The 26,228-nt window shown below is 53.8% G+C and overlaps 2 protein-coding genes and 1 long non-coding RNA gene across 6 annotated transcripts; 1 reads left to right on the forward strand and 2 right to left on the reverse strand.

The window, feature by feature from the left end:
- Positions 1 to 282: 282 nt before the first annotated feature.
- LOC124988484 (uncharacterized) lies at positions 283 to 5,812 on the reverse strand. Its single transcript, XR_007109432.1, has 5 exons — positions 5,550 to 5,812; positions 3,975 to 4,045; positions 3,365 to 3,492; positions 2,963 to 3,086; positions 283 to 1,510 (listed from the first exon to the last, which is right to left on the reverse strand). It is a non-coding gene; the product is annotated as an uncharacterized LOC124988484 (long non-coding RNA).
- Smim29 (small integral membrane protein 29) lies at positions 5,322 to 7,784 on the forward strand. 3 transcript variants are annotated; one of them, XM_047557975.1, is made up of 5 exons: positions 5,322 to 5,420; positions 6,513 to 6,696; positions 6,881 to 6,906; positions 7,171 to 7,276; positions 7,574 to 7,784. In XM_047557975.1, exons 2-5 carry the CDS (start codon positions 6,586 to 6,588, stop codon positions 7,637 to 7,639), a joined length of 309 nt encoding a protein of 102 aa, XP_047413931.1. In that variant the 5' UTR covers positions 5,322 to 5,420; positions 6,513 to 6,585; the 3' UTR covers positions 7,640 to 7,784. The 3 variants fall into 3 exon arrangements, with proteins under 3 accessions (XP_047413931.1, XP_047413933.1, XP_047413932.1); XM_047557977.1 differs by having other exon boundaries at positions 6,513 to 6,636; XM_047557976.1 differs by lacking the exons at positions 5,322 to 5,420; positions 6,881 to 6,906 and having other exon boundaries at positions 6,558 to 6,696.
- A 362-nt stretch (positions 7,785 to 8,146) lies between these two features.
- Hmga1 (high mobility group AT-hook 1) lies at positions 8,147 to 17,073 on the reverse strand. 2 transcript variants are annotated; one of them, XM_047557974.1, is made up of 6 exons: positions 16,945 to 17,073; positions 16,589 to 16,702; positions 13,407 to 13,550; positions 11,422 to 11,505; positions 10,689 to 10,738; positions 8,147 to 9,489 (listed from the first exon to the last, which is right to left on the reverse strand). In XM_047557974.1, exons 3-6 carry the CDS (start codon positions 13,506 to 13,508, stop codon positions 9,228 to 9,230), a joined length of 498 nt encoding a protein of 165 aa, XP_047413930.1. In that variant the 5' UTR covers positions 13,509 to 13,550; positions 16,589 to 16,702; positions 16,945 to 17,073; the 3' UTR covers positions 8,147 to 9,227. The 2 variants fall into 2 exon arrangements, with proteins under 2 accessions (XP_047413930.1, XP_047413929.1); XM_047557973.1 differs by having other exon boundaries at positions 13,374 to 13,550.
- Between the last annotated feature and the right edge of the window lie 9,155 nt (positions 17,074 to 26,228).

Genomic DNA, 26,228 nt, shown 5'->3' on the forward strand with positions numbered 1-26,228 from the left:
TTTCATTATAGTCAGAGAAGATACTTTGTATAAATTTCAATCATTGTGAAAGTTTATTGAGAATTCTTTTGTGGGCCAACACCTACATTAATAAGGAATATTGACCTTTATTTTTTTGTTTGTTTTTTGTACGGGGGCTTGAATCCAGGGATGCTCTACCACAGAGTCTCATTACGTGCTGAGGCTGGCTTCCAACTGTGAACTTGTGATCATCCTGCCTCAGCCTAGCTGAGTAGCGGGATCACGGGAATGTCAGGAAAGTGCCACTGTGCCCAGCAGGTCTTTTTTTTTTTTTTTTTTTTTTTTTTTAATGTTTCTTTGTCTTTTTTTGATATCAGAGCAATACTGGGTTAGAAAAAGTTAGGAAGCGTTTCCTCCTCTCAGTTTTTTGGAAGAGACTGAGAAAGACTAGTGTTTACTCTCCTTTAGATATTTGATAGAACTGGCTTGTAAAGCAGTCCTGTTGGAAGACTGTTTTGTTTTTGCTTTGGTTTGTTTTGTTGCGGTACTGCGGATTGAACCCAGGGGCACTCTACACTGGGCAACATCCCCAGCACTTTTATTTTTTACTTTGAGATGACCTCATTCAATTGCTGAGATTGGCCTTGACCTTCTGATCCTCCTGTCTCAACCTCCCTAGTTACTGGGATTACAGGCACATGTCATTGTGTCTGGCTGTTAGAAGGTTTTTTAATTTATTACAATATTTGTGTGTGTGGCCTGACACGTCTGGAGAATGTTCCATGCGCACTTGAGAAGAATGCAGAACGCGTGTTCCGTGGTTGATGGGTGGAGTGTTGTATATATGACTGTTAGATCCAGTTGGTTTTGTGTTTTTCAAGTCCTCTATTTCCTTATTTACCTGTCTGGATATTCGATCCATTATTGAAAGTAGGGTACTGAAGTCTCCAAAACTATTATTGTGGAAGTATTTCTAAACATGTTCTCATTTGTATGTGGAATCCAACACAATCAAACCATAGAAGCAGAGTATAGTGTGGTGGTTACTGGAGGCTGGGGTGTGGGGGGTGGGGAGGTGTTGGTCAAAGGGTACAAAGTTGCAGTCCGACAGGAGGAGTGAGTGGTAAGTATTTAAGGTCATGGATATATTATTAGCTTGATTCATTCATTCCACACTATATATATGTAACATCACTTTGTTTTTTTTTGTTTTTATATTTTTAGTTGTAGATAGACATGATATCTTTATTTATTTATTCTCTTATGTGGTGCTGAGGATTGAACCCAGTGCCTCACATGTGCTAGGCAAGTGCTCCACCACTGAGCCACAAGCCCAGCCCTGTAACTTCACTTCATACTCTACAATTATGTAGGATTCTAATTAACCAGAAAAAAATTAAATAGAGGCAGTGGGTGTAGCCCAGTAGTAGAGAGTACACACAGCACACATGAGGTCCTGGGTCCAATCTCTGACACTGAAAAAAGAAACCAAAACAAAATACTGAAGCTAGGGAGCCTAGCACAGGCCTGTGATCCAGTCATGCGGGAGCTGGGGAAAAAGGCAAAAGGATGGCAGATTAGGGGCAACTCAGTGAGACCCGGCCTCAAAATAAAATTAAAAGGGCTGGGAGAGAGCTCAGCAGTAAAGTCCCTTGGTTCTCTGCCCTGTACTGCAAATTCATAATCATCATCGTAAAAGGGCTGGGGTGTGGCTAGGTGGTTAGAGCACTTGCCTAGCATGCACATGGCCCTGGGTTTGATCCTCAGTGGTGGTGGCGGGGGGGTGGTAAATGAAAAGTAAGTAAATAAAATAATGCTCCTATGAACATTCATGTATGTATATGTTGAGGACATATATCTTCATTTTTTTTTTCTGGAAGTGAAACTGCCTATCTATCATTAGATAGGTTCATGTTTATAAAAAATTCCAGACAGATTTCCAAGAATAAAGAATAATTTCTCCCTTAATTTCTGTCCATATCTGTTTTATGTATTTTTGGACTCTGTTGTTCACTATGTATGTTTGCAATTTCTGGATCTTCTTGATGAACTGACCCTTTTATCAATATAAGATGTCCCCTTGAGTCTTTATTTTGTGTCTCCCACCTCAGTCTCCCATGTAGCTGGGATCACAGGTGTGTACTACCACACCCAGCTCTCTACCACATTGAGGCTACTTGAAATTGTTCCACAAATCATTGGTGGTCTTTTCATAGTTTTCTTTCTTCTTCTATCTCTTCTCTTCCTTCTCTTTATCTCTGCAATTTTTCTCTGTTGTATTTTTTTATTTTTTAGTTGTGGATGGACACAATACCTTTATTTTATTTGTTTCTTTTTATGTGGTGCTAAGGGTCAAACCCAGTGCCCCATACCTGCTATGCAAGTGCCCTACCACTAGCTACAACCCCAGCCCTCTCTGTTGTATTTATATTTGGATTTATTATTGCTATGTATCCAAGTTTTTTATCTATTTTTTTTTCTGTAATATTTAATCTACCATTAATCCCACTCAGGAGACACTTTTAGTTGAAACTGGTTTCATCAGTTTGGTTTTTTTATATATATTCTGTGACTTCCTACTTAACTCTTCAAATATATGGAATGCAGTTATAATAACATTTAATATCTTCTACTAGGCCTAACATCGGTATTTGTTCTTTTTTGAGGTGCTGGGGATTGAACCCAGGGCCTTGTGCTTACGAGGCAAGCACGCTACCAACTGAGCTATATCCCCAGCCCTGTATTTGTTCTTGGTTAGTTTCAGTTGAATGATTATTATTTTCAATATGAGTTCATTGTGTTTTTCTGCTCCTCTGAAATATCTCTGAATTTTTTTTTTTTTAGTAGATGGACACAATACCTTTGTTTTAGTTATTTATTTTTATGCAGCGCCGAGGATTGAACCCAGTGCCTCACACATGCTAGGTAAGTGCTCTACCAACTGAGCTATCTCCCCAGCCTACCTCTGGATATTTTTAACAGATGCCAGATATGAATTTACCTGTCAGAACTGAATATTTTTGCATTCCTATACATCTTCTTCAGCATTGTTCTGGAATTTAGTTAAGTAACTTGAAAACAGGTCAGTCTTTTCAGGTCTTGGTTTCATGATGTCCTCATGGGGTCTAGGGCAGGAGGACAAGGGTGAGTAGTAGAAGTGGATGCACAAGTTCAGGTGATAACCACAGCAGCATGGTTAAGCAGGGTGGCACTGTGGGACCTTAATCCCATCCTATCCCACCCCTTTCTGAAGGGGCAGCTGCATGAAGGCGTGGCATTGAACTCTTCCCTGGTGGCTCTTGGGCATACTTTCATAGGACACAAAGCCTCAATTCAGGAAGAAAATGGGCCTCACCTGCAGCCCTGGAGTAGTTACCCGCACAGAGCTGTCCAGAAGTCTCACCTGACATCCCATTCTACCACATCCTGGAGGATCAGGCCATATCATCACACTGCTCAGAATGTCAGCTTGCTCGGTTACCAACTGGAGTTTCTTAAGGTGCCCGGGGTAGCTTGCAGAGGTGTCCTGTCCTAAGAGAAAGGAAAATAAAACATGTTGAGTCTCTGGTCATGAAAGTCAGGCCCTTTCCACATACAACATGACCACTGGACCTACTCACATAGGACCCTCACGAAGTGTGGCTGGAAGTCCTGAGGATGAGGACAAGAGCTGGGTATGGGGGCAGCCAAGAGGGCCTAGGTTCTCAAATCCATCACCTGCTCCCCACTTCATTGCCAGACAAAGCGTGGGGTGGGTGGTCCTCCTTGCTTCCCAAAAGTCTGAGAGCAGCAGGAGATACACCTGCAGCCTCCAGACTCAGGGGTTTCTTTCATTCTTTCTCTACCCAGAACCCTACCACAGTCACAAAGTGGTGTCTGAAGGCAGCAAGAGGTCAAAGTTCCCACTGTCCTGTGGTTCCCAGTAGGTCTGCCTCTTCCCCAGACCTGTCCTCATTCAGCCTTGTCTAGAAGGGCTTGAATAAACCTGGGATGGGTCAGACCAAGTCACTCACCATGTCCATTGCCAGGCAGCCAGTGGTAAGTAGTGTTTCCCAGTTCTTCGCACTGGCTCCCAAGGGTTCCTCTGGCAAGAAAAGGGTAACATAGGCCATCCCTTATCCTCATTACCACTTGATGACCAAGAGTGCTTCAGCCTGGTTTAGATGCCACTAGCTTGATCTTCTTTGGTGGCTCCCCTACACCGAGTCTGGAATAATCTGATCATTTGTGATTTGGGGTGGAAAAGGAGGATTTGGTAAAAACTAAATGCATATATAAATTAGTTATAAGCATGTACATGTATGTATATATATATATGTGTGTGTGTGTGTATATATATATATATATATATATATATATATATATATACATCTGAGGTAAATACACATTCACTTGGGTCTCACTAAATTGCTTAGGGCCCCGCTAAGTTGCTTAGGCTGGTTTTGAACTTGAGATCCTCCTGCCTCAGCCTCTGGGACAGCTGAGATTACAGGCGTGCAACACTGCGCCAGGTTCACTTGCAGTTTTGAAGAAACAGAGATCCCTTGTACACTGCTTAGTTTCTCCCAATAGTACCACTTTGCAAAACTTTAATAACAAACAGGATATTGACATTGGTGAATTTCACCGATCTTACTCAGATTTCTCCAGTGTGTACCAGTCAGACCGTGAAAACTTTAACCCAAGTTTACTGGGTTGCCCGTAACCCAGGGGCATCTCACTCAGTTGCCTGTGTCCCCTAAGACACAGGAAGGAAAGAGGTGACCAAGAGGAATGTAACCGTCAGGACACAGCCTATGGACTAGGCTCCTTGTCTGCATCATCGTTTAATCTCACAACAGAGGGTGTCCCAGACACTAAGACTGAACACAGAAAGGGTGGGTGGGCCTGGGTCCCGCCGCTGGGCGGGAAGTAACCCTCGCCCCCGCCTCTACCGGCTGAGCACCACCCAAGAGCCTGCCGGCAAACGCTGATGGAGGCCTTGGGGCCGGGCGCAGGGTCCTGCCGTGAAGAGTCTGGGCTATAGCGTGGCGTGACCCCATTCTTGGGCTCCAACCAGAGGGTGAGGGTGGTGGACGCCTGGCATCGCTCCCAAGTTCCGATTCCAACTCTGGGGCACTAAGAAGCCCAACCCTGGCCGGCACCGGGGAAGCCGGGAAACCACTCGCGCCGCCCGCCTCCCCACACTCTCCACCCGCAGCTGCGCAGCCCTCCGCTGCCCCCTGCCGCCGCGGGGTGGACCCTGCACGCCCCGCTGTCCCCGCCTTCGCGCTGCCCACCCCCGCCTCCGGATTGGCTGCGCCAGAAGGCTCGGGCCGTCCGCTTTCCGCTACCGGATTGGCTGCGCCCGGGGTGAAGCCCCGCCCACCTCCCCGGGTCCTTTGATCACGCGCCCGCCGGCTCTTCCGGGGCCCTGGAGCCAACCCAGGGTGTTCCTGTCGGGGCTGCAGCGGCGGGAGGTAAGGCTTGGCCGGGTTGATTGGTCTGCACAGCGCAGGCACGGGTCCACGCGTCAGGGTGCTGGGATTCCAAGATGCCTAGGCGCGGGGCGGCTCCACCACGCTCCCCCAACGCTCCACACCCCCTACCTGAGCCTCCCAGGACGGTGGGAACTACCTTCCTCCCGCCGCTGCTGGCCAGCATCCTAGTAGCGGCCTCATGCGCTCCGCATCCTCTGCTTCCTCGGCCTGGGACGGTGAGCTTGTCGCCTGGGTACAGGCAAGCCTGATGCCCCACAAACACGGGGCCGGGAGCTCTGCCTTGCCCTCTGATATAGACCCAGGCGAACGTGGGTCAGGGACCTTGGACCATATTGGTGCAGCTGCCCCAGGACGATATTCTTGCTTCTGTCCATGGGGGCTGACCCTCACCACCTCGCCTGTCAACCCAGGCCAGGAGGGGAGGGACCTGGGCGGAGTCCCGGGTGGGGACTGGAGTGAGATGACATCATCTCGAAGATACGGTCCAGCCCTATCCACTGTGCACACACTGGTACATGAGACTGAGTGGGGTGGGTGTCCGGATTTCTTGGGTGACACCAGGAGCAAGGAGACATAGAGCTTAGGCATGAGTCTGTAACCTGAAGTGTGGGGACTGAACCATAACTGAGGCAGGCCCCTTCAGATGCTCCTATCTCACCTCTAAGTGCAGTGCACCCCTCCTGTTTACTTGATCCCCATTTTGCTCCACTGAATGGGTGCTGACAGCCCAATAACCAGGTCTGTGACATGACCTGGAAACCTGCACCTAACCTTTCCCCAGAAATTGAGGCTCCCAAATGTTCATCCAGCATCTGAGCTGGGCCCCACCCTTAGGGATAGGAGCTGGACAGGAAGCAGATCCTGGATCTGGACCTTCCTTTGGTCCCCTTTCCACCCAATGACTCTTTGCTAAGTTATGGGAGGATTACACCCAGTATGTATTTGTAGAGGACACCTCATCCCAGTGTTTGACCTGGGGCATTTTTCACAGATCTCCAGCTCTGGGGGAGGTGTTCAAAATTTGGATGTCACTGTAGGTGCAATTGATAACTTCCTTTCCTCCTCCCCCAGGGAGCCCGGTGGAGGCACCCTCCCAAGGCACCACTGCCCATGCTGACCACCCAGCCCTCCAGCTGCTGATGTCATGAGTAACACCACAGTGCCCAATGCTCCCCAGGCCAACAGTGACTCCATGGTGGGCTATGTGTTGGGGCCTTTCTTCCTCATCACCCTGGTCGGGGTGGTGGTGGCTGTGGTAAGGAGCCCCCGCCACATGCACACACAGACATTCACAACTGTGCGGAGGCAGGGGCTGGGTGGGCCTGGTCAGGTGCACACAGCATCTCAGCTGTCCTTTTGAGGGAGTGAGGGGTGGAGGTGGCCCCTCACTGGGCCTTCCTGGGCTCAGCAACCTCCACAGTGCTGTGTCTCTGTTACAGGTAATGTATGTGCAGAAGAAAAAGCGGTGAGTGTCCCCACTCCAGTTCTGAAGTTTCTTCCCGTAGGATCTGAGCTGTCAGCCTAAGCGTTAAATGCCCCTCAGCCAGCCTGAAACAAGCCTGAAATTCGTTTTTCTTACCTCAGCCTACTCACTGGGGAGAGGCCCCTTTGTGGCCACATTGTATCAGGACTTAAGTGCTCTGCCTGGGGGCGGGGGGGTGAGCCTAAGCAGCCAGGTGTTTCATGGGGGTGAATGGGGCTTGGGCTCAGCCTCTGCCCTGTTCCCCAGGGTGGACCGGCTCCGCCATCACCTGCTGCCCATGTACAGCTACGACCCTGCTGAGGAGCTGCACGAGGCTGAACAGGAGCTACTCTCCGACGTGGGAGACCCCAAGGTGAGCACTCTGGGGGCAGGGGAAAGCAAGTGGTTATGAGGGAGCAGTTATCCTGAAACCAGACCCATCCTGCCCTCAGCCCTCCCCTCCCCACTGGGGCTGTGACCAGTGGGGCACCTCCTCCAAATGTAGTTATATCTGAGGCTGGCTTTGAACTTTCAATCCTCTGGCCTCAGCCTCCTGAGCCACTGGGATCACAGGTGTGCCACTGCACCCAGCTTTATTTTTTTCTCAAAATTGCTTGGGGGTGGAAAGTGGCCAGAGCCCATCCCTGTGGCTCGGTCTCTTCCCCCACAGGTTGTACACGGCTGGCAGAGTGGCTACCAGCACAAGCGGATGCCCTTGCTGGATGTCAAGACATGACCTGGCTCTAATGCTCAGAGCCTTCGAAGTCCTGGAGTACCCAGGTCCCTGCAGTCTGCTCCTGTCCCATGTGCACCCACCTAGCCCTTCACCCAGGTATTGGGTCTTCAATGCCCCACACCCACTGCGCCATCATCTCACTCACTCACAGCCATTAGTGGGCTGAGCCCCAGGGACTGACAGGCCTTTTTGGGTAGGGTGGCTGGGAACAGCTTTGCTTTCTCTTTAACTTGCCTGAACTGGGCTTTGGCACAAACCCCCAGGAGGGATTTGGAGTTGTTTCCATGGTTACAGGGCCCACATGTATAGTACTCAGTATATATATTTTGTAAATAAAAATGTTTTGTGGCTAGGGGTGTGGTTGACTCCTTCAAGAGGGGCTTAAATTACCTCTAGAGCAGATTTCATCGCCTCCTCTTCTCCCAGAAGCCTGAAGGTGGGGAGAGCCCTTCCAAGTGCCAACCCTGGGCTCTTGCTTCTCATCCCATCTAATCTCAATGACTCGAGTCCAGAAAAGGATATTTTTTTTATTCAAGTAACTGCAAATAGGAAACCAGAGGGGGAGCCCCAGGCTGGGACAAATAATGGCCAACCCCTCCCCGACAGAACAAGGGGAGAAGGTGGCCCCTACACCCTTCATGGTCAACACGGACCCCCTCCTCACTCTGCTGCAGCATCCTAGGGGCAGGACCCCACCTTCCCTGGGACTGGGGTAGTAGGTAACCCAGCCTGCTGCACCCCAGTCCCCCTTCCCCGTGAGGAACACTTTGGGGAGGGGAATGTGGGCAGAACGGGGGAGGCATGAGGATGAACGTCTGGCGCTGGTAGCAGCAGCAATGACTGATGTCTAAGAATGAAACATTGAACAAAAACCAACACAACTGTCCAGAGGTAGTTTGTGAACAGAGGAAAAGATGGAACCAGAACCATGGGGGTCAGGGAGGAGCGGGAGAGGCAGCGTGGGCAGGGCTAGCTCCTTGTTAATAGTGCCCCATCAGAGGAAAGTAAACAGCCGAGAATGGAAGCGAAGGGTGGCAGGTAGCCCCCTGGCCTGCCTTAGGTGGCTGCCACAGGGAACCTGGGCAACAGGTGACTTCATTTCTACCCCTGCACTAGATGCTCAGATCCCAGGGTGAGGGCAAGGTGGTAGGGCCTGCGAATAGGGAACAGGGGCTCCAACTCCTGCCCTCCCTCCTGTACCCCAAAGGGGCTGTCCAACCTAGTGCAGGACTCAGGTGGGGAAGAGAAGAGGGTGTGAGCTCCACCTGATAAGTTTGGCTGGGGGCGAAGCACCCCTTCCCCAGTGGCCACACCTGCTAGTGCAGGTCCAGCAGTGGGGCATGTCAGAATAAGATGGGGTTTGGACCCCTTAAGGCCAGGGAAGCCCTCCCAGGCCCCTCTATGGGAAGCCAGAAGGAACAGTGGAGCAGAGAACGGGGCCCCCAAACCAAGAGCCCAGACAGCAATGTCCCCACCAAGCAGGCAGGGACGCAGCAGGCGCAGGGTGCGGCTAAGTGGGACATTAGCCTTGTCCAGGGCAAGTGTGTGTGCGCAGGGTGGGGGTAGGAAGGGTCGCTGGGGACTGAGGCTAGAGGAAAACTGCTCCCCATTGGGACCACGGGGGCCCTGCAGCGGCTGGTGTGCTGTGTAGTGTGCGGTAGGGAGGGCGCAGGTGGGGCTGGCGGGTCAGAGGCGTGTCAGTGGGCCTGGGGGAAGGGGCGGGCGGTGGGAGCGGAGTGAAGCTGTCCAGTCCCAGAAGAAAGCTGCTCCTCGGAGGGAGCAGGCGGCACGGGCGGTCACTGCTCCTCTTCTGAGGACTCCTGCGAGATGCCCTCCTCTTCCTCCTTCTCCTGCGGGGTGGGCAGAGCAGCTCTGGGTCTGGCCCCTCTCTACCGAGGCCGGCCCCCACCACTCCCTGCACTCCCAGGCTCTCCAGAAGGGAGATGAGTCAGGGCTGAGTGTGTGGGTGACTCAGCAACCTCCAGCCCTGGGTTTCATTCATAAAAACGAAGAATTTAAAAGGGGGGAAAAAAACCCACACATGCTGCTCACACACAGCCAGAAGCCAGGCCCCTAGGCCCATGGGAGGGCAGGGCTCTGCCGAGGAAGTGACTGGCTCTCAGGGAGGGAGGAGAGGTGACCTGGAGAAGAACTGGGAAGGGGCAGCAGAAGGCGAGCCCCGGGGTGGGCACAGGGAAACAAGATGGCCTGGGCCCACCAGGCAGGCGCTGAACAGTGGAGCCAGGTCTGAGTGGCCAAAGGCTGACCCCAGCCCAGGGTGGGGAGGAAGGGGAAGCGCACGCTGCTGGGGCTCACTCACTGGGCGGGAATGCTGGGACACCACAGGGCCCACAGCCCCTGTGCCAGGCACAGACTCCAAAACAACTGTTTCCTGTTACTCACTCCTGGGGCCTGGCCAGGAGTGCCCCCCAAGCCTCCACCCCCGTGGCCCAGCTCTAGGAATGAGTGCCTTGGGAGTGGAGGGCAGGTGAAGGGCTCAGCTGCAGGGCACTCCTGGGACAGCCGCTCAGGACAGCCTACCCCCAGCTACTTAGGAGCTCAGAGATGAATGGCGCCTCCCCAGGAGGTGAGGTGGGTTACAATGGAACTCCCACCAGCTTGGAAGGACCTTTGCCATTTCTTGCTCTTTCCAAGAAGATCCTAGGGAGGACAAACGTCACCCTGCCCCTGTGGCTTTTCTTTCTCATCTGTCATTGGGGGCACCAACTAGACTCCCACCACCTCCCCTGAGAGTTCTAAGTGTATGCTAGGAGCAAAGGGAGATGCAGGAACCACCCTCTCCGCCTAGGGGAGGGCAGGGGGTCTGGCCTGGTTTGTGTGTGGGACCCCTCACTTCTCATGGGCACTGCCCTGTAAAAGCCCTGGGCACACCCCTTCCCTTCTCTGACCTGTGAGGTTTGTTATGTCCCAGCATCCCTGTCATGGTAGATCAGGGAGAACAGTCTTTCCATGGTGGATACATAGAACTAGGCACTGCAAATTCTTAACCCCCTCCCCAAAATGAGCCGCAGAGTCAAGGAACACCTACCAGTTTTTGGGTCTGCCCCTTGGTTTCCTCCCTGGAGCTGTGGTGGTTTTCTGGAGGGTCAGAGAAAATATGCTCTAAGTAAAAAAATGCTGGCCAGTCCTCACTGAGTGCCCAATGCCCATTAGTGAGGAAAGGAGAGGGAGGTAGAGACCTACTCTGCTCAGAGCAGCCCAGGACTCACCCTGAAGGCTCATTCAAGTCCAGCTGCTGATGACTGACCAGCCACACTTGCCCCCCACCCAACATACACACACGCCCCCTACTCCCTCCTCCACCTGTGACTCAGAGGATATGAGTCGTGCCTCAGAAAAAATTAAAAAACAAAACAACCCTTCTGCTGAAAGGCTGATGCCACTGGCAATCTGGCTCTCCTTGCTTGTCCCCACCCCTTTGGGCTCCAGGGACCCCGGGGGTGAAGGTGGTATTCTCAGCCCAGGGCCGGCAGAGGCCCTTTACTCTCTGCATACTGCCTTCGCTAGAATGGATCAATGGCGGGACTTCTGACTGAACTGCCCTCCCATCGGTGACAGGACTAATGCCACAGACGCTGAGACCTCAGTCACGACCCTGCTTCCCTTGCTCGGCAAAGACCCATCACCACCCATGTACCAAGGATGGGATGGGCAAAGAACAAGGGCACGCAGGTCGCTTCCCAGCGTTCCCCACAGATGTGCCCATGGAAAGACAACAGGGACCTCTATTCACGGGCCCAGGCGGCACCAGCTTTCCTCACCCGGGTCTTTGCGGCGCCCTTGTTTTTGCTCCCCTTTGGTCGGCCCCGAGGTCTCTTAGGTGTTGGCACTTCGCTGGGTTCCTTCTGCAAAGATAAGATGAGGCAGTCAGGGACACAGACACCACCTGTCCCAGTCCCTTCAGAAGACAGCCCTCTGCCCCACCCCAGCAGGGTTAAGCCAGTAAGAAAACTCCTGACCAGGAAAACAAAGAACTATGGCAGAGGCTAGCTCTCCAGGATTCAGGCCCTCAGTGTGACCATTTTTCAAAGCCCCTCCCTTTGCTTCCCTGGAGGTTTCTGGGACAACAAAATGACAAGAAGCCTGAAGACCTCTGGGAAAGGTGTCATGGGCAGAAAAAAACCCTTAGATGACCCTGGCACTGGCCTTGATTGTCACCTGCTCCTCTCCCATGATACATGCTGGAAGCTGGGGAGACCCCCTACCTTCACCTGCAAACCTGGACCCCCAGGGAAGAGAAATGATGCCTAGACTCCAGAGATCACTGCCACTGTTGCTGAAATTTTAAAAGCTCAAGACAAAATTAAAAAAACTTCTGCATAACACATAGAAGCTGAGGAATAATGAAGACACTCAGGGGCAGCTCCAGGGGCCATTTATAAGCATGGCTCTGTAACCCTAACCTCCTTAACAGGTAGGATAAGGGAAGCAAAGGGGGATGGGCCCAGAAGAGGATGAGTCTCCAACACCCTGCCCTGAAGTTGGTCGCTGAGTTCCACCACACAATCACACAAACCTCTTATGTCATGTCTCCTGAGACTCCCTGGCTATAGTTGGGAAGACCTGCAGGTGTGGCGGCCTGCTCTGTGCTGAAGCGACAAGAGTCAACTTCAATTCTTCTCTTCCTCAGGAAGTAGTAACTAGGCTTCACCAACAGCCATCCCTTGCTTGGGAGACAGCTGCCTCCCTGTGAGAAGCCAAGATCTCTACCATGGTAACAGGTGCCCCACCCAATGCCCAGGTGGCTACATTCCCTAGGGGGCCTCGCAGTGCCACAGCACTCACCCACCCCACTATGGGATGTTATGAAGGAGCAATACCAGGGTTGAGGATTACTGCCACTAATTACCCAACCGTTTTAATTTCTTGGGCTTCGATGTCTGTTTATAGAGCCAGGGACAAAGCCCATCTGAAGACTACTCAAAGCGTGGCCTATGAATAGGTGCTGGCCCAGGAATTCATTATGGGCCTGAGATGGACAAAAATTGACAGTATAGAAACTTCTACAGCAAATTGACAAATCTTTAATTTTATGCACTGAGTCATATGATTAAAACCCTAGGAGAGAGATTATATACACACACACACACACACACACACACACACACACACAGCTGGGGGTGTGGTTCAGTGATAGAGCACTTTGCCAAGCATGCACAAGACCCCAGGTTCCATCCCCAGCACTGCAAAACAATGAATTAATATTCATTTTTGTTAGAAGATAAAAAACACAGGGGCAGGCTGGGGTTGTGGCTCAGTGGTAGAGCACATGCCTAGCATGTGTGAGGCACTGGGTTCAATTCTCACAGCACCACATATATAAATAAATGAATAAAATAAAAGTCCACCAACAACTGAAAATAAGTTAATTAATTTAAAAAAAGATAAAAACCACAGGTCCTCAGTGGTCTGGAATTTTAGAAAAGGAGAGTAGTTTACCACAGTAAAAGCAGTGACCTATGTATGACCACTGGGCTGCTTCTGGCTTGGATTTCTGGCACTGGCTTTAAAACCCACCTTGAGTTCCTCAGACCCCAGAATTCTCTCTGCTGGGATGGTTGAAGAATCTGACTATAGAGATGCCACTTTAAGTTATGACCACACACATACGGGAATGATTCTGGATCCTTCCATGCAAGTTCACACTTATAGAGCCACCAGGCACCTCCCTAGCCCTCAAGGGGTAAATTGAGGCAAAGGTTTGGACACCCACCTGACTCCCTACCAGCGCCGTCCCGGGACTCACCGGAGGCTGCTTGCGCGGCCTGCCCCGGCCTCGCTTCTCAGTGCCGTCCTTTTCCTGCTTGGAGGCCAAGGGCTGGCTGGACTTCGAGCTTGACTCACTCATCTTCCTTCTCTATGGAGCAGGTGAAGAGCAATGGCTGGGATGCTGGGAGACAGAAAAAGTAAATTTTAAACAAAACCTCATGCCTCAGCCACTTTCTATCTCTCACCACCCCACCCCTGGGGCACACTGCAGGAACTGCCTGCTTCCAGTGGACCCCAGGACAGAAGGTTCTGCCCACCTCCTGCATGCTACTGCAGGGTGGAGCAGGGCCGTTGGTCCTAATCAGCTCCTTATCTCTTTTTTAGAAGGGTTCTTTGTTGTCCTGCCACCATAGGGGTGGCGCCCATGAGGTACTCCCAGCCCAGACCTGGCTACAGAGGTAAGGCAGCCCTCAGGCAAAGGTGAGGGAAAATGGGGTCCCACAAACTGCCAGGAACCCCTCCCTCTCATCACCAGCGGCTGCTCTCTTGTGAGAAAACCATGCCTAGGCAGTTCTGAGGGGAGTAGGAAGTGAAGTAGAAAAAGAGAAGGTGGTTCTGCAGCCATGGATGTCACCCCTGCTCACTGCACTGACACTGCCTGTCTGGTAAGGCCCAAGCCCGAGGACCAAATGCTAAGAAGGGCCAATCAAAGCGGGGTGGGGTGGGGGTGTCCACCAGCCGGTACTTTCTGCTCTCTCCTAGAGCAAACAAACCTCACGGTATCAGAGCTGCAGACAACTGAGGGAGAGGAAAATGGCTGAATGTGCAGCGGGTGAGGTAAAGGTGCTGAGGTGTCCTCTCCCCAGACCTGGTGTCAGCCGGGGCTGTTTTTTGAAGCCCACTTATGGGAGGGGTGGGGATTCAGGAATGGACCCTTCTAACACACCCTAGCTGGTCACCTGGGGTATATCCTAAAAATTTGATGGTCCCTCTCTAGCATTTTCCTTCATCTCAGGCCTGCTGGGGTTTAATCACCACAAGGAGTACCTGCTGCCTATATTAGGGATGTCTTCCAGAAGCTTGAAAAAAAGAGAGGGTCCTCCACATCTCCATCCTTATCCTCATCCGAAAGTTTTAGGATGAGACCTGGGAGAACTATGGCCCCACCAACCTGCCCTTGGTTAGGGGTGGGCACAAGTGGTCCCGCTTCGGAAAGCCTGCCCATCTGTAAAATGGGGACAAGGCAGCACCTCCCTCAACAGTTTGCCCACCATCTTTCCAGACTGCTGAAGCTGAATTAGGCAGTATTTAAAGAAACTTAGATGGAAACACATCTTTACTCATCAGTGGGAACTAAACTATCTGAAGATGTTTCTTTCCTCTTCAGATTTTGAGCCAATTTCCAATTTTAACCCAATGACAGGAAAACATTTTTGGAACTTGATTTTTGAAGGACTCCTGACCCCCATCACTGAGAGACCCTCCAGATGGCAGGACTTTGGTAATCATTCTATTTTATAATATTTCAGACTTGGAGACCCTTTCAAACAGGGTGGTTGGTGATTTATCCTGCTCCATCATTAGTGGCTTGTTCTGCTCTGTAATTACAGACAGTGATTAGAATCTTATATTACACCACAGGTCCCCCTTCAAACTAAACATCAAAATTAATCAGCTAAATGAGTGCTGACCTCACATGAGGTCTGCCTGAGGCCCCCTCAGAGGGTTCCAGGTGGGGAACCAGTCTTTCTGGAAGCTCTTATACCATCTGGTCCCTCCACCCATCTATGGTTATAAATAAGGGACCCCTTAAACCATCCTTCAGTTAGGTCCCCACTGAATGAAAGATGGAGGCCCTGTCTAGTGAGGCCAAGGAAGGTTTGTCTCTTCCACCTGTTTCTGAACATCAGGGAGGCCTGGCTTGGAGAAGCCACATTTCGGGCCCAATCCCAACCCCTGTTTGTAATAAGCCCTTCTGGGCCTTAAACCTGTCTCCTCCATACACCGTGCACAGTGTGTGGCCCTTAAATGTTTTAGAATTCTGCAGAAATAATCAAGAAAAAATTCTGGCGGCTCTCATTATTTTCCAGGAAAAAATAAGTGGCCCAGAGAAGCCCGATGAGTGGCCCAAGGTCACACAGCAAGTTGACGAGAAGGATGGAGTAAGTTCCTGGTGGCCCTTCCAGTTCGCCACTTTGCGTGGGGCCTAGAAGCTAGTTAAGACCCAGTCCACCCCAGCTACAGACCGACCCTGGGTGACTCTGCAAGTGTCTGCACCCGGCCTACACCGCTGGCCAGCGGGACTGAGAGCTAGGGCGCGCGGGGGGAGGGGCGCAGGCCGTTCCTGCAGGCGCGGGAAACCAGCGCACCCCGACCGCATGCACCGCCACGCGGGTGCACCCGGCCCCACTTCCTGCCAGAGGGGGCACCCAAGCCCGCCTTGGGGCAGGAAACCTGGCGCGCGCTGGAGGAAGAAAACCCCCTCCCTCCGTACCTTTCCCGAAAAATAAAGCCCCAGAAAAAACAGAAACGGGGAGTCAAAGGGACTAGTTCCAACAGAGCCCAGCAAAGCAGAGAAACCAGTTTGTGGGGGCGGAGGGCAGGCCGGGCCCTGGGGGCTGAGGAGGCGCGGGCCGGGCCAGAGGTGGGGTCGGGGTGAAGCCCCAAGCCCAGGCCCGCGATCCGGCCTCGTCTGCGGACGGGCCACCAGAGAAAGGCCGAGGGAGCGGAGAGCCGAATCTCGGGGCTCCCGCCCCTCCCCCTCACTTCGAGAACTTCCCCGGGCTGCTGGGGGCGCTCGACCCCCCGGCCGCCCGCTGCGCCGCAGCCCGTGCCTCTCCCCGCCCCCCACCCGGCCCGGGCTCGGGCGGGAGCGGCCGCCGCGCGAGGTGCACCGGGCTCCGCTGGGTGCACAACTCGCGCCCGCTGCAGCCGCGCGCCCCCCTCCCCCACCGCGCGCCTTTCCCGGGTCCCCGCCCCCCGCAGGGCGCCCGCGGCGCTGGGGACCCGGTGCGGGCGTCCTCCCCGCGCCGCCGGGCCCCGCCGTCCGCCCCCGCGCCGCGCGGCCCTCCCCGCCGGCGGATCGCGCCGCCCGGGCCTGGGAATAAAGCCGGCGGCGCGCGCTGCAGCCCCGGGCGGCTCGCAGGAGGGGCGGCGTGCGGGCGGGGGCGCGGGCGCCCCCCTCGGCCGCCGCCGCCGCGGGCCCCGGGGACGACTCACCGCGAGCTCGGCTGCCGGCCTGCGGTGCGCGCTCCGGGCTGCCGGGAGCGACGGTGCTGGGCGCTGAGGACCGGCCTGGCTCCGCCGCCGCCGCCGCTGCTAGCAAATGCGGATCTGAAACCGGGAGAGAGGGCAGAGGCGCTCAGAGACCGCCGCCGCCGCGTGCTCGCCGCCAAGGCCCCCGCGGGGTATTTATATGTCACATCCAGGCGGGGGGACAAAAATATCCCCCCTCCCCCAGAGGATGGCGAGGGGCAGGAAGCTGGGCACGGCCCGTGCGCGGCCTCAATAAATAAATAATTTAATTAAATTATAGATATAAAAAAAAGAAGCCACCGGAGCGGCCGCGAACTCACGCCTTCTTGGAGCCGCGCCAGCGCCAGAAATAGCCCCGGCTCGGAGTCCCAATTAGAGGAGCGCAGCCCCGGCTCAGGGGAGCTTAAAAAAGAGCGACCCAGGGGCAGGGGGGACGGGCCCGCCCGCGCCAGCCGTGTCACTGGGGGGGCGGGGCCATGCAAATGAGCCCGGGGATTTAAAAGGGCGGCCGCCCGCCAGCCGCCGCCGCGCGCGGGTGGGTGCTGTCCGTGGGCCGCGCTGTGCGGGAGGCCTGGGCTGGCAGCCCGAGTCGACGGCCCACTCCCACAGTCCCGGGCGAGGAAACAGGGGATCGGGCGCAGAAGAGTCTCGAAGGAGCTTTTCTCCTGGGTGGGGGCCGATGGGGGCGTGCTTCCTGCCTGGAAAGGGGTCCCGGGGACAGTCACCTCTAGGCTCCTTCCGGGCGTGCGAGCCCGGCCCCCGCAGGGCGCGTGGGGTGGGCGGCGCTCGTGCCTGCGGGGGTCCACGCGGGCGGAGGGGTGGAGATAAACGCGCCTCTTGGAGAATTCCGCGGCCTACTCGCCGCCCCTTTCGCCCAGATCGACGGCTCGTTGATTTCCCTTGGGCGGACAGGTGTCAGCATGTGCGTTCCGGCGTCAACCCGCGTGTGGTTGACGGGTGAAACACAAGTCTTGTGAAATCCAGACGTGAAACTTGGGGAGTCCTAAGTTTCAATTTATTAACGGCCGCGAGCGAGCCGTAATCAAGGTGCTGCCTTCAAGCGAAACCAACGATTGGCCCTTTTGCAGGTATACCGGAGGGAGGAGTCATCCTTCTAGGTGACCTGGATGGTGCTTTGGGGACACGCGGTCCACTCCGGACCCTGATCCCCTCCGTCGTGACTTTTAAAAAGTAAAGGGTGGGCCAGAGGTCGCCTGGAAGCGCTTTGAGGGCAGGGGCTGAGTTGACGCACACCATCCCCGCCAGGCCCGGCCCGCTCGGCGCCTGGCTCAACAAAGACTTGTTGCACGGAGCGAGGAGGAAGCCAAAGTGGGAAGATGGCGGGGAGGGCGGTGGGGGAAGAAGGCGCAGCGGAGAGGCGCGCCCTGCAGGCCGGGCCGGGCCCTCCCGGTGCGCCTCCCCGCGCCTGGTCCCTGAGGCGGCCTTCCACACCTCCTGTGATGCAGGGAATAGCAATGCGGTCCAGTGACACAGGGCTGTGACTCATGTTTTTCGGTGCGCCCCTTCTTCCTCCCCGGTCAGCCGAGGCCCTGGCCCAGCCCCCTCCTCAGGGGCGAGCCGGTGGAGGGGGGACGCCAGGCGAACCCAGCGGCCGGCATGGAGGCGGGGTGGGGAACTCGAGGGGCCGGGCCTCCAAGTTTCAGGAATGCCTCAGGAATGTTTCCGGTGGGGGTGGGGAGCGGGGCGGGCAGCCGGGCCCAGCCCCCACCGGGCGGCGAGATGGCGCTCTGGGCGCGGGGCAGCACGTGCTCGGCCGGTGGGGGCGGGGCGCGGGCGCCCGGGCGGGAAGGCGCTGGAGGCCCGGAGTGGGTTCAAAGGGGAGGGCGCGGGCCTGGGGCGGCCGGCCTCCGCGCGCTGCTCCCGCCCCACGCCCAGGTGAAAGGCAGTTCCTGAGGAGACCTGGGGCCGGCCCAGGAGGGAGAGGAAGTCACCGGAGGGCGGCCTGCGAGGAGGGGAACAGAGAGCGGAGGGGGAGGCGAGGGAGAGGTGGGGGAGGGGCGGCTGCCCCTTTGTCTGGAGCGCTGGGGGTGGGGCGGGGTGGAAGCGCGCTGCTCCTTCCATCTTTGTGCCCGGCGCGCCGAGCCCGCGCTTAGTAGGCCGCGAGCGGACTTCGCTGGAGGGCTCTCAAGTTGCGAGCTGCGGCCCCTCTGCAGGGTGGAGTGGAAGAGCGAACCTTGCGCCCCTGCCACACCCTCTCCCGGGCCTCAGGCCCGTGGCGGCAAGGCGGGCGCCCAGGTGTGGGCCCGAGCATGTGCCCCGCGGCCGGGCGCCCGTCGACAGAGCCCTCCCCAAGGCCGCGCGGGCTTCTAGGCCGGGGTTCCGCGCTGGCGGCCGACAGGGATTCGTCAGCCCCTTTCTCCACACGCAGCTGACCGCGGGGCAGCGCCCTGGCCCTGCGGGACGTGTGTCCCTCCCCAGGAGAGAGTTGGGGGAGAAAGGGACTTCCGCCTCGAGTGGGCTGTGGGAGCGCTTGGCCAACTTTTTGGCCCACTTCTAGCGAGCCGACTTGATCTTATTTTTTCCACTCTTGTTTTCTCCTCGTCCTGATTTTCCTCACCGACTTGTTTTCTACCTCGTATTGTGTGTATTTTTGTAAGCCACCTCAAACCCTCTCTGGAAGGAGGCAGGTATAAATAAATTCGTAGGCAAATAAATATAGTAGCTTGTTCCTCTCCAGGATTACCCACACCCTTGAAATCCAAATAACTCCGTGCCCACTGACCCCCACCTTCAGGCCTTCTGGATTGCAAATGCCCTGAATTCACTTCCTTTCCTTTCTTTCCTCTTGAGCAGAAAGGTGAGTGGTGGGGGTAAAGAGGTGAATGATTCCCAGCGAATTTCAGGAATTTCACTGTAGAGGAATCAGGACCAGGAATACACCTAAGAAAAAGCCGAATAACAACCCAGGAGCTGCCATGAGGTTGAAAACATTTCGTTGGTTATTTATGTATTGAGCGACTACTGTGTAACCAGGGGCTAGTCTACTCTTGGGATACAGTCCATGAATAAAGCAAAATTCCCTATATTTTGAAACTTGGACTGTGGGGGAGGCAGATGCTTAGAGAAAGAGGACGGGAGCTCCAAAGGTGGAAAAAGATGGGCTCGGGCAGGCCTTTCTGGGCTGGGAAAGGGCAGGCAGGGAGAGGGAGCTGTTCTAGGCCTGGGACCTCAGCCTGTTGGCCAAGGCCTGAGGGGTGCGCAGTCTCCCAGGAAGCATTTTCCAATAATCCGAGTTGACTTACACATTATCCTCGAGGACAACCCAGTGAACCAACAAGAATGTGTGGGGAATGGGGAGGGTCAACTTTATTTCAGGACAACTGATGTAGCTCATTTTTTAGAATACATGGAAGGTTCTGTTTACTAGTGGGGCTGGGTGGTAAGGTGTGATTGTGATGATGTTCCATGGGTCCAGCCCAACATGTAGATGGGAAGTAGATGGGTGGAGGAGAGAATTAGGTATTGTCCAACCTGTTGTCCAAAGCAGGATACTTTTACAAGTAAACCACAGAGTACAGATCAGGGATAGAGCTCTCAAGGCCTTGGGTTCTATCACCAGTACACCTGCCCCTGGCGCCCCCCCCCCCCACCAAAATGCATTAACTTAAAAAATAAAGTAAAACTTTTACTGATACAAACTATATAAGCAAAAAATACTTCTAAGTGTTGGACTTGTAGTTTTACAAAGTGAACGCTTTTGTGTCACTAGTGCCCAGATCAAGAAGTAGGTCTGTGGCCCCTGTGTAGCCTGTGTGTGTCCATGTGTGGATGGAGCCATGCATGATGTACTTTCCTGGGTTTCCTTTGTTCAGTGTTGCATCTGTGAAATTAATCCATCCCATTGCATGTGGCTTTAGGATGCACATTCTCAAGACTGCATAGTTACATGGTGTGAATGTTCCACAATTTATTTATGCATTCTGCTGAAGGGCATTTGGATAATTTCTGGTTTGGGGCTATTAGAAATAGTGCTGCAATGAGTGTTCTAGAATATTCTTGATTAGTAGATGTGCAAATTTCTGTTGGGCACATGCCTAGGAGAGGAGTTACTGGTTCATAGGATATGCATGCTCAGCTTTAGCAGACAAGCAAGACACTTCAGAGTGAAAGGAAGCTCTATTAATAGTTATGAGCAGACAACGGGCATAAACTTGATCTGGCCCATAGCAACTGGGACTGACCCAAGCAAGCCAAGAGGTAGGGTCACCCTGGCACACAGTATTTGACCACTTTTCTGGAGAGCCACCCAGCTACTACTGCATCTGGTCATCTGGCAGGATCAGGCCTCCAGGCCCTGCTGACCACAAGCTCTGCTGCCAGGAAGCCTGGCAGGCCTAGAGTGGGAGGAGGGCCTCTCTGGTTCCAACTTTCGAGGGAAAAACTCTCAAGTGAAAAGGAGGGCCCGAGAAGTAGGCACCTTTCTGCCTCCCTGCTGTGAGCCAACCACCCATCCTGCATTGCCCAGGTCACTGGATTTTATCAGTTTTCTTCTTCAGGGCTGGATCTCCAGGAAAACATAGTTTCTTATCCAACCTCAGAAAAAAACTAAAGAAAAGGTGGAGTATATACAAAATGCATAACATTCCCTCAGATCCCTCAACACCCCCTACCGTCAGGAATGCTATTGCCCCTGTTTTACAGTTGTTAAAACTCAACCGCTGACTTGCCTGCACAAGGTCCTGGGTTCAATCAATCCCCAACACCACAAAAAAATAAAAAAACCCTCAAGGGCTGAGAAGGCAGCTCGGTGGTAGAGTGCTTGCCTAGCACGTGCAAGACCCTGGGTTGCACACCCAGTACTGAAAACAACTGAGTCGAGTAGTTAAGTAGTTTAGGATTCTGCCTCTTCCCCATCCCCCCACCCTGTCCCCACTGCCCCAGCCCATTACTTCTACCTAGGCTGGGTAGGCTTGTTGCCCTCTCATAGCCTGACCAGATCCATCTCTCCATGTACCATGACAGGCACCATGTGTGTGGCTTTGAATGAGTAGCTACACTCCTGCCCTCAGGGGGTTTTCATTGGGGTGGGGGCAGGCAAGAACATAGACAATTTCATCAGTGTGGTGTACACTATAAGGGGGCCTGGGGAAGCACAGGGCAGGGACCCAGGGCATGGGTGGAATATTCCAGGAGGCCCAGGAAGCAGGTAGGTAGGAACAGCAGTGTCTGGCAGGGGTTTGGGCTTGGAGGTGTGACCATCGTGATAGGTTGGAAATGTTGATATGTGGGCTGTGGAGACTCAACAGCACATTCAGAGTCCTCCAGTCACTAGCTCTGGTGGGGGTGAGAGCAAGGCCTTCTGCTCCTAGATCACAGCTCAGCCATACTGTGGGGCTTTCTGATGCCCTACCCCATCTCTGGGGCAGAGCCAGTAGCTCAGTCTTATTGTTCCAGGAGGTCAGGCCTGGAGCCGGCTCCCCCAGTTATTCCAACAGTTTTGTAAGCATCTAATTCCCAATACTAAATCTCTTTCTACCTGAAATGTAAGGCATTTTCTTCCTCTGCTCAAAAACCTCAAGGGGCTCCCATCTTAGCAAAAACAAAGGCTAGAAAGGTCCTGCCATCTGTCTCCTGCCACATCTCCTACCTACTGTTCTGTCTGCTTTGGCCTTGGACTTCCCCAGACCTGCCAGGCTTGAGCTCACCTCAGGGCCTTTGCACCTGTGGTTCCCTCTGCCTGGTATGCTCTCCCAGTCATCTCCAGGGCTTGCCCTCTCACTGCCATCAGGTCTCTGTTCAATATTATTTGTCTACACTGTTTAAAACCGAATGTCTCTCCCTGCAGGATCACATCTGCTTTACATGTTTTATTTCTTTTCCTAGAACATATCCATTTCTAACATACTATATAATTATTTAATCATTATCAATAATAAATGATATGTGTGGTGTTCACTCCACTGGAGTGCCAGCTCTGTCAGGTCAAGAGAATTTTATCTTGTGTGTTCACTGGGCCTGGAGCGTAGCATAGTGTTCAAACCCCAAAAATGTGTTGAATGAAGAATAATTAGGCCACAAAGGCCAAGCCCCAGAGCATCTATCCCCCAACCTCAAGACAGACAAGAGGGCACATGGGACTCAGCAGTCAGATGTCATCACGTGGCTGGGTAGTCCAACCTGAGACCTTCCAGGGTCTCCGGCATCCCTAAGGTGCCTCTGCCTCACTGTCTTAGTGTGCTCTGCTGCTTACAGATGTTCTAGTTTGTCACCAGTTCTGGAAAACTTGTTTATTTTCCCCCTTTGCCTTGGGTTTATCCTGAGGACCTGGTAGCTGCCTGTCCAACGTCTTGTCCCTTCGGCTTAAGGGATTGGCCAGTTTGCCCGTTGGTGATGGGCACTGGTGGCAGCTCACTAGAGTGCAAGTTGGGCTGAGCCAGTGAAGGTTGGCACTTTATGGGGAGCAGTTTCCTTGCAGTTGAACTGATTGACCAGGCTCTGCAGGTCAAATACCTTGCTCCCTCCCATGGTGGGTGAGGGAGAATAGTCAAACCTGAAAGCTGCAGAGCCCCTGAAGGCGAGTGTCTGGTAGTGGTCCCATAGATGATCACATGGTATGTTAGGAAGTGACTGTGTGCCTGCGGAACCGTCCTCTAGTGGGTGCTGGGGTTCCTTTCTGGAGTCCAGCGTGAGGCCCCGGGCTGGGTTTGCCTTCCTAGGCTTGTCTTTGACTCCTGTTTCTCTTGTATTTCTCGCCTGCTTTCTAAGCCCAGCAGGAGTGGTCCTGAGGGGCCCATGGGAAAGACTGGCTGTTCTGGGCTCAGGATGGCCTGCTCTCCATCGCCAGTGGGAAGGCCCCTCTGCCCTACAGTCCAGGTCCCTGTGGGTTCTGGCCCGGTTGCTTCCAGCTCTGGAAGCTGTACTGTTCACTGAGAAAGCCCTGCTGCTGGAGACGCCCACTGGACTGAGGACATGTGCCCTGGGTGCAGGAGTCCAGGCCACCCTGAACCTTTCTTAGGACTGAGAATGTGGTTCTGAGGTCTCCGTCCTGGGAACAACCAGGAGGAGGTGCTGCCTGCCAGTCCCAGACGTACAAGTGTCACCTGGGCCCATGCACACTTCCGCTAAGCTGAAATCTGGAGATGGAACTGAGAGCAGGGTGGATGGAGGTTGCAGGCCCAGTGGCAGCTGGGGAAGAGGAGGTGTGGGAGGGGCCAAGACCGGGCTGGAGATTGGTGGGAATCCTCTGGGCTTTGTTTCCTTCCTCTGCATACCCGCAAGCCTTGCTCCTAGGGCCCAAGGGGGCCTTGGCGCTCAGCAAAAGTTTGGTGAATGGATGGATGAATGGGAGCAAAAGGGGCTGGAGGAGGGGCAGAGGAAGTGGGTAGCTTGGGGGAGGGGGAGAAGGGAGCGGGGAGGGGAGGGAAGGAAGCCACTGGCGGGAGAGCAGAGGAGGGGGCTGGGCGAGCCTGCTGGTCTGGAATCTGTCTTGGAGATAGCGGCCGGGCCAGCAGGGAGGGCCCACCAGCACCCCCTTCCCCGCCAACCTTGTTAAATTTCCTTGTTTGCTCCCTGCTCACCCAGGCCTTACCCTCACTCCATAAATCCTGGGGGGCAAAAGTCCTCGGAGACCTAGTCCTCACCGTAAATTAGGTGGCCAGCCTCTTTGTTTTCTTCTTTTCAAGGATTAGAGTCTGTGGCCCTCTGGGACTAAAACACCTGAGGGCCCTGCCTGCGCCTTGTGACTCTGGGAGCTAACCCATGCTGGGCCATCCCCCTAAACCTGCCTTACTCTGAGGTCTGGATCTGGGTGCCTTGGGGAGACTGGGCTGGGGTCTCCAGGGACACACACACTGGTGAGAAAACCCAGGGGCCTGCTCCACTGACAGCTGCCAGGGACTCCTATTGCTGTGAGCAGTGCCAGGCAGGAGCGGCTGACAGCCAGGTTTCTGGGTCACCATCCATGGTACCCTGCCAGTTCCCAGGCCTTGAGTGAGGAACAAGGGCAGGTCTACATCCCAGGCCAGGCCTTGCTGCCTCTTTGGGTATTTCTGGGGTACTCCCACCCCCATCTCTAGCCTTGCAGAAGCCTCAGTTCTAAACTCCTGTCCCTCAGGAAGAGGCTGGTTATTGATACCATAAGCCCCTTGGGTTTGCAGAAATGGGGTGCATAAAAGGGATCCAAAGCCCCTCCACAATAACTTCTTGGCTTGGGGCCCTCTCCTTCACCCTTGCCTCCTGGGATCTGTCCAAGGTTCAGAGGTGGCCCTTTCCCAGCAGTTTTGCCCTATTGGGAGGGGCTTTGAGAGCAGGATGGCATCTGGGCAGAAAACCAGGGCTAATGTTTCTCACAGCTCCCAAAGAGGTGTGGTGAGATTGACATCCCCACCCACTTTGGCATTAGTCTGAGTTCATCTTAAGAGGATGGCTTGGTCCCCCTGGAAATCTACAATGCTTTTCTCTCAGGATGGCATGTGCAAGGCCTCAGGTTCAATCCCCAGTACTGCAGGAAAACTCAAAATAGGAATGAAATATCTCACTGTAAGCCAGGTGTGGTGGTGCATGCCTGCAAGGCCAGCCATCAGGGAGGCTGAGGCAGGAGGATTGCAGGTTTGAGATCAGCTTCGGCAACTTAGTAAGGCCTTCAGCAATTTAGCAAGACCCTATCTCAAAATAAAAAGGAACTGAGGATGTGGCTCAGTAGTGAAGTGGCCCTGGGTTCAATTCCTGGCATTAAAAAAAAAAAAAAAAATTACTGTGGCCCTGGCTAAAAATGGAAAAAAATGGAGGGCCTGGGCCAGGGCTGCCTTTGGTGACCATCAAACCTTGACATGACTCTGAGACTAGGAGTCTATCTTGCCTGCAACTTTAACCAGCTGGGTAGATAGGTAGGTGGGATGCACCTCCTCAGTCATCAGGGTCTCAGCAAGGTCAGGGCTTGCTGCAGCCAGTGGCAGAGCCTGGCTCCAGGTGTCTGCAGCTCCCACTCGTTCCCTGATTACTGTTCTGCCTACCCTGATCAGTGTGCCCAGGTTCCACCACCCCGCGCCCTTACCTGTTCTACCTTATATACCCTAGCCTTTCCCTGGGGTCAGCACAGGGCGCTACCCATTCTGCACACACAGTGCCTGAGCACTTGAAATGTGAGTCTGAACTGCAGTTTGCTGAAGTGTTAAGTACTCACTGGATTTTCAAGGCTTAGTACCAACAAAAGGGAGAATTGGACTTGGTGCTGCACACCTGCAATCCCAGCAATCTGGAGGCTGGGGCAGAAGGAGCACAAGTTCGAGGCCAGCCCGGGCAACTTAGTGAGACCCTGTCTCAAAATTAAAAATGAAAAGGATTGGGGATATAGCACCTCAGGATTTAATTCCCAGTAACAAAAATTAAAATAAAATTTTTAAAAAAATGGGAAATTTGCGTATACAGGATTTAATAGAATGTTATTAAAATTTATTTTATGCGTTTCTTTTTACATTTAATGTGGCTACTAGAACATTTAACATTACACTCATGGCTCCCATTCTATTTCTTTTGGGTAGCCCTGGTCTAGATAATTTGCTTATTATTTATTTAAGTGTTGGTGAAGAAATCCAGGGCCTCTGGATGCGAAGGTGCTCTACCACTGGGCTACACCCCCAAACCT

This window comes from Sciurus carolinensis, chromosome 7, assembly GCF_902686445.1.
Source record: "Sciurus carolinensis chromosome 7, mSciCar1.2, whole genome shotgun sequence".
In the NCBI taxonomy this organism is placed as follows: Eukaryota; Metazoa; Chordata; class Mammalia; order Rodentia; family Sciuridae; genus Sciurus; species Sciurus carolinensis.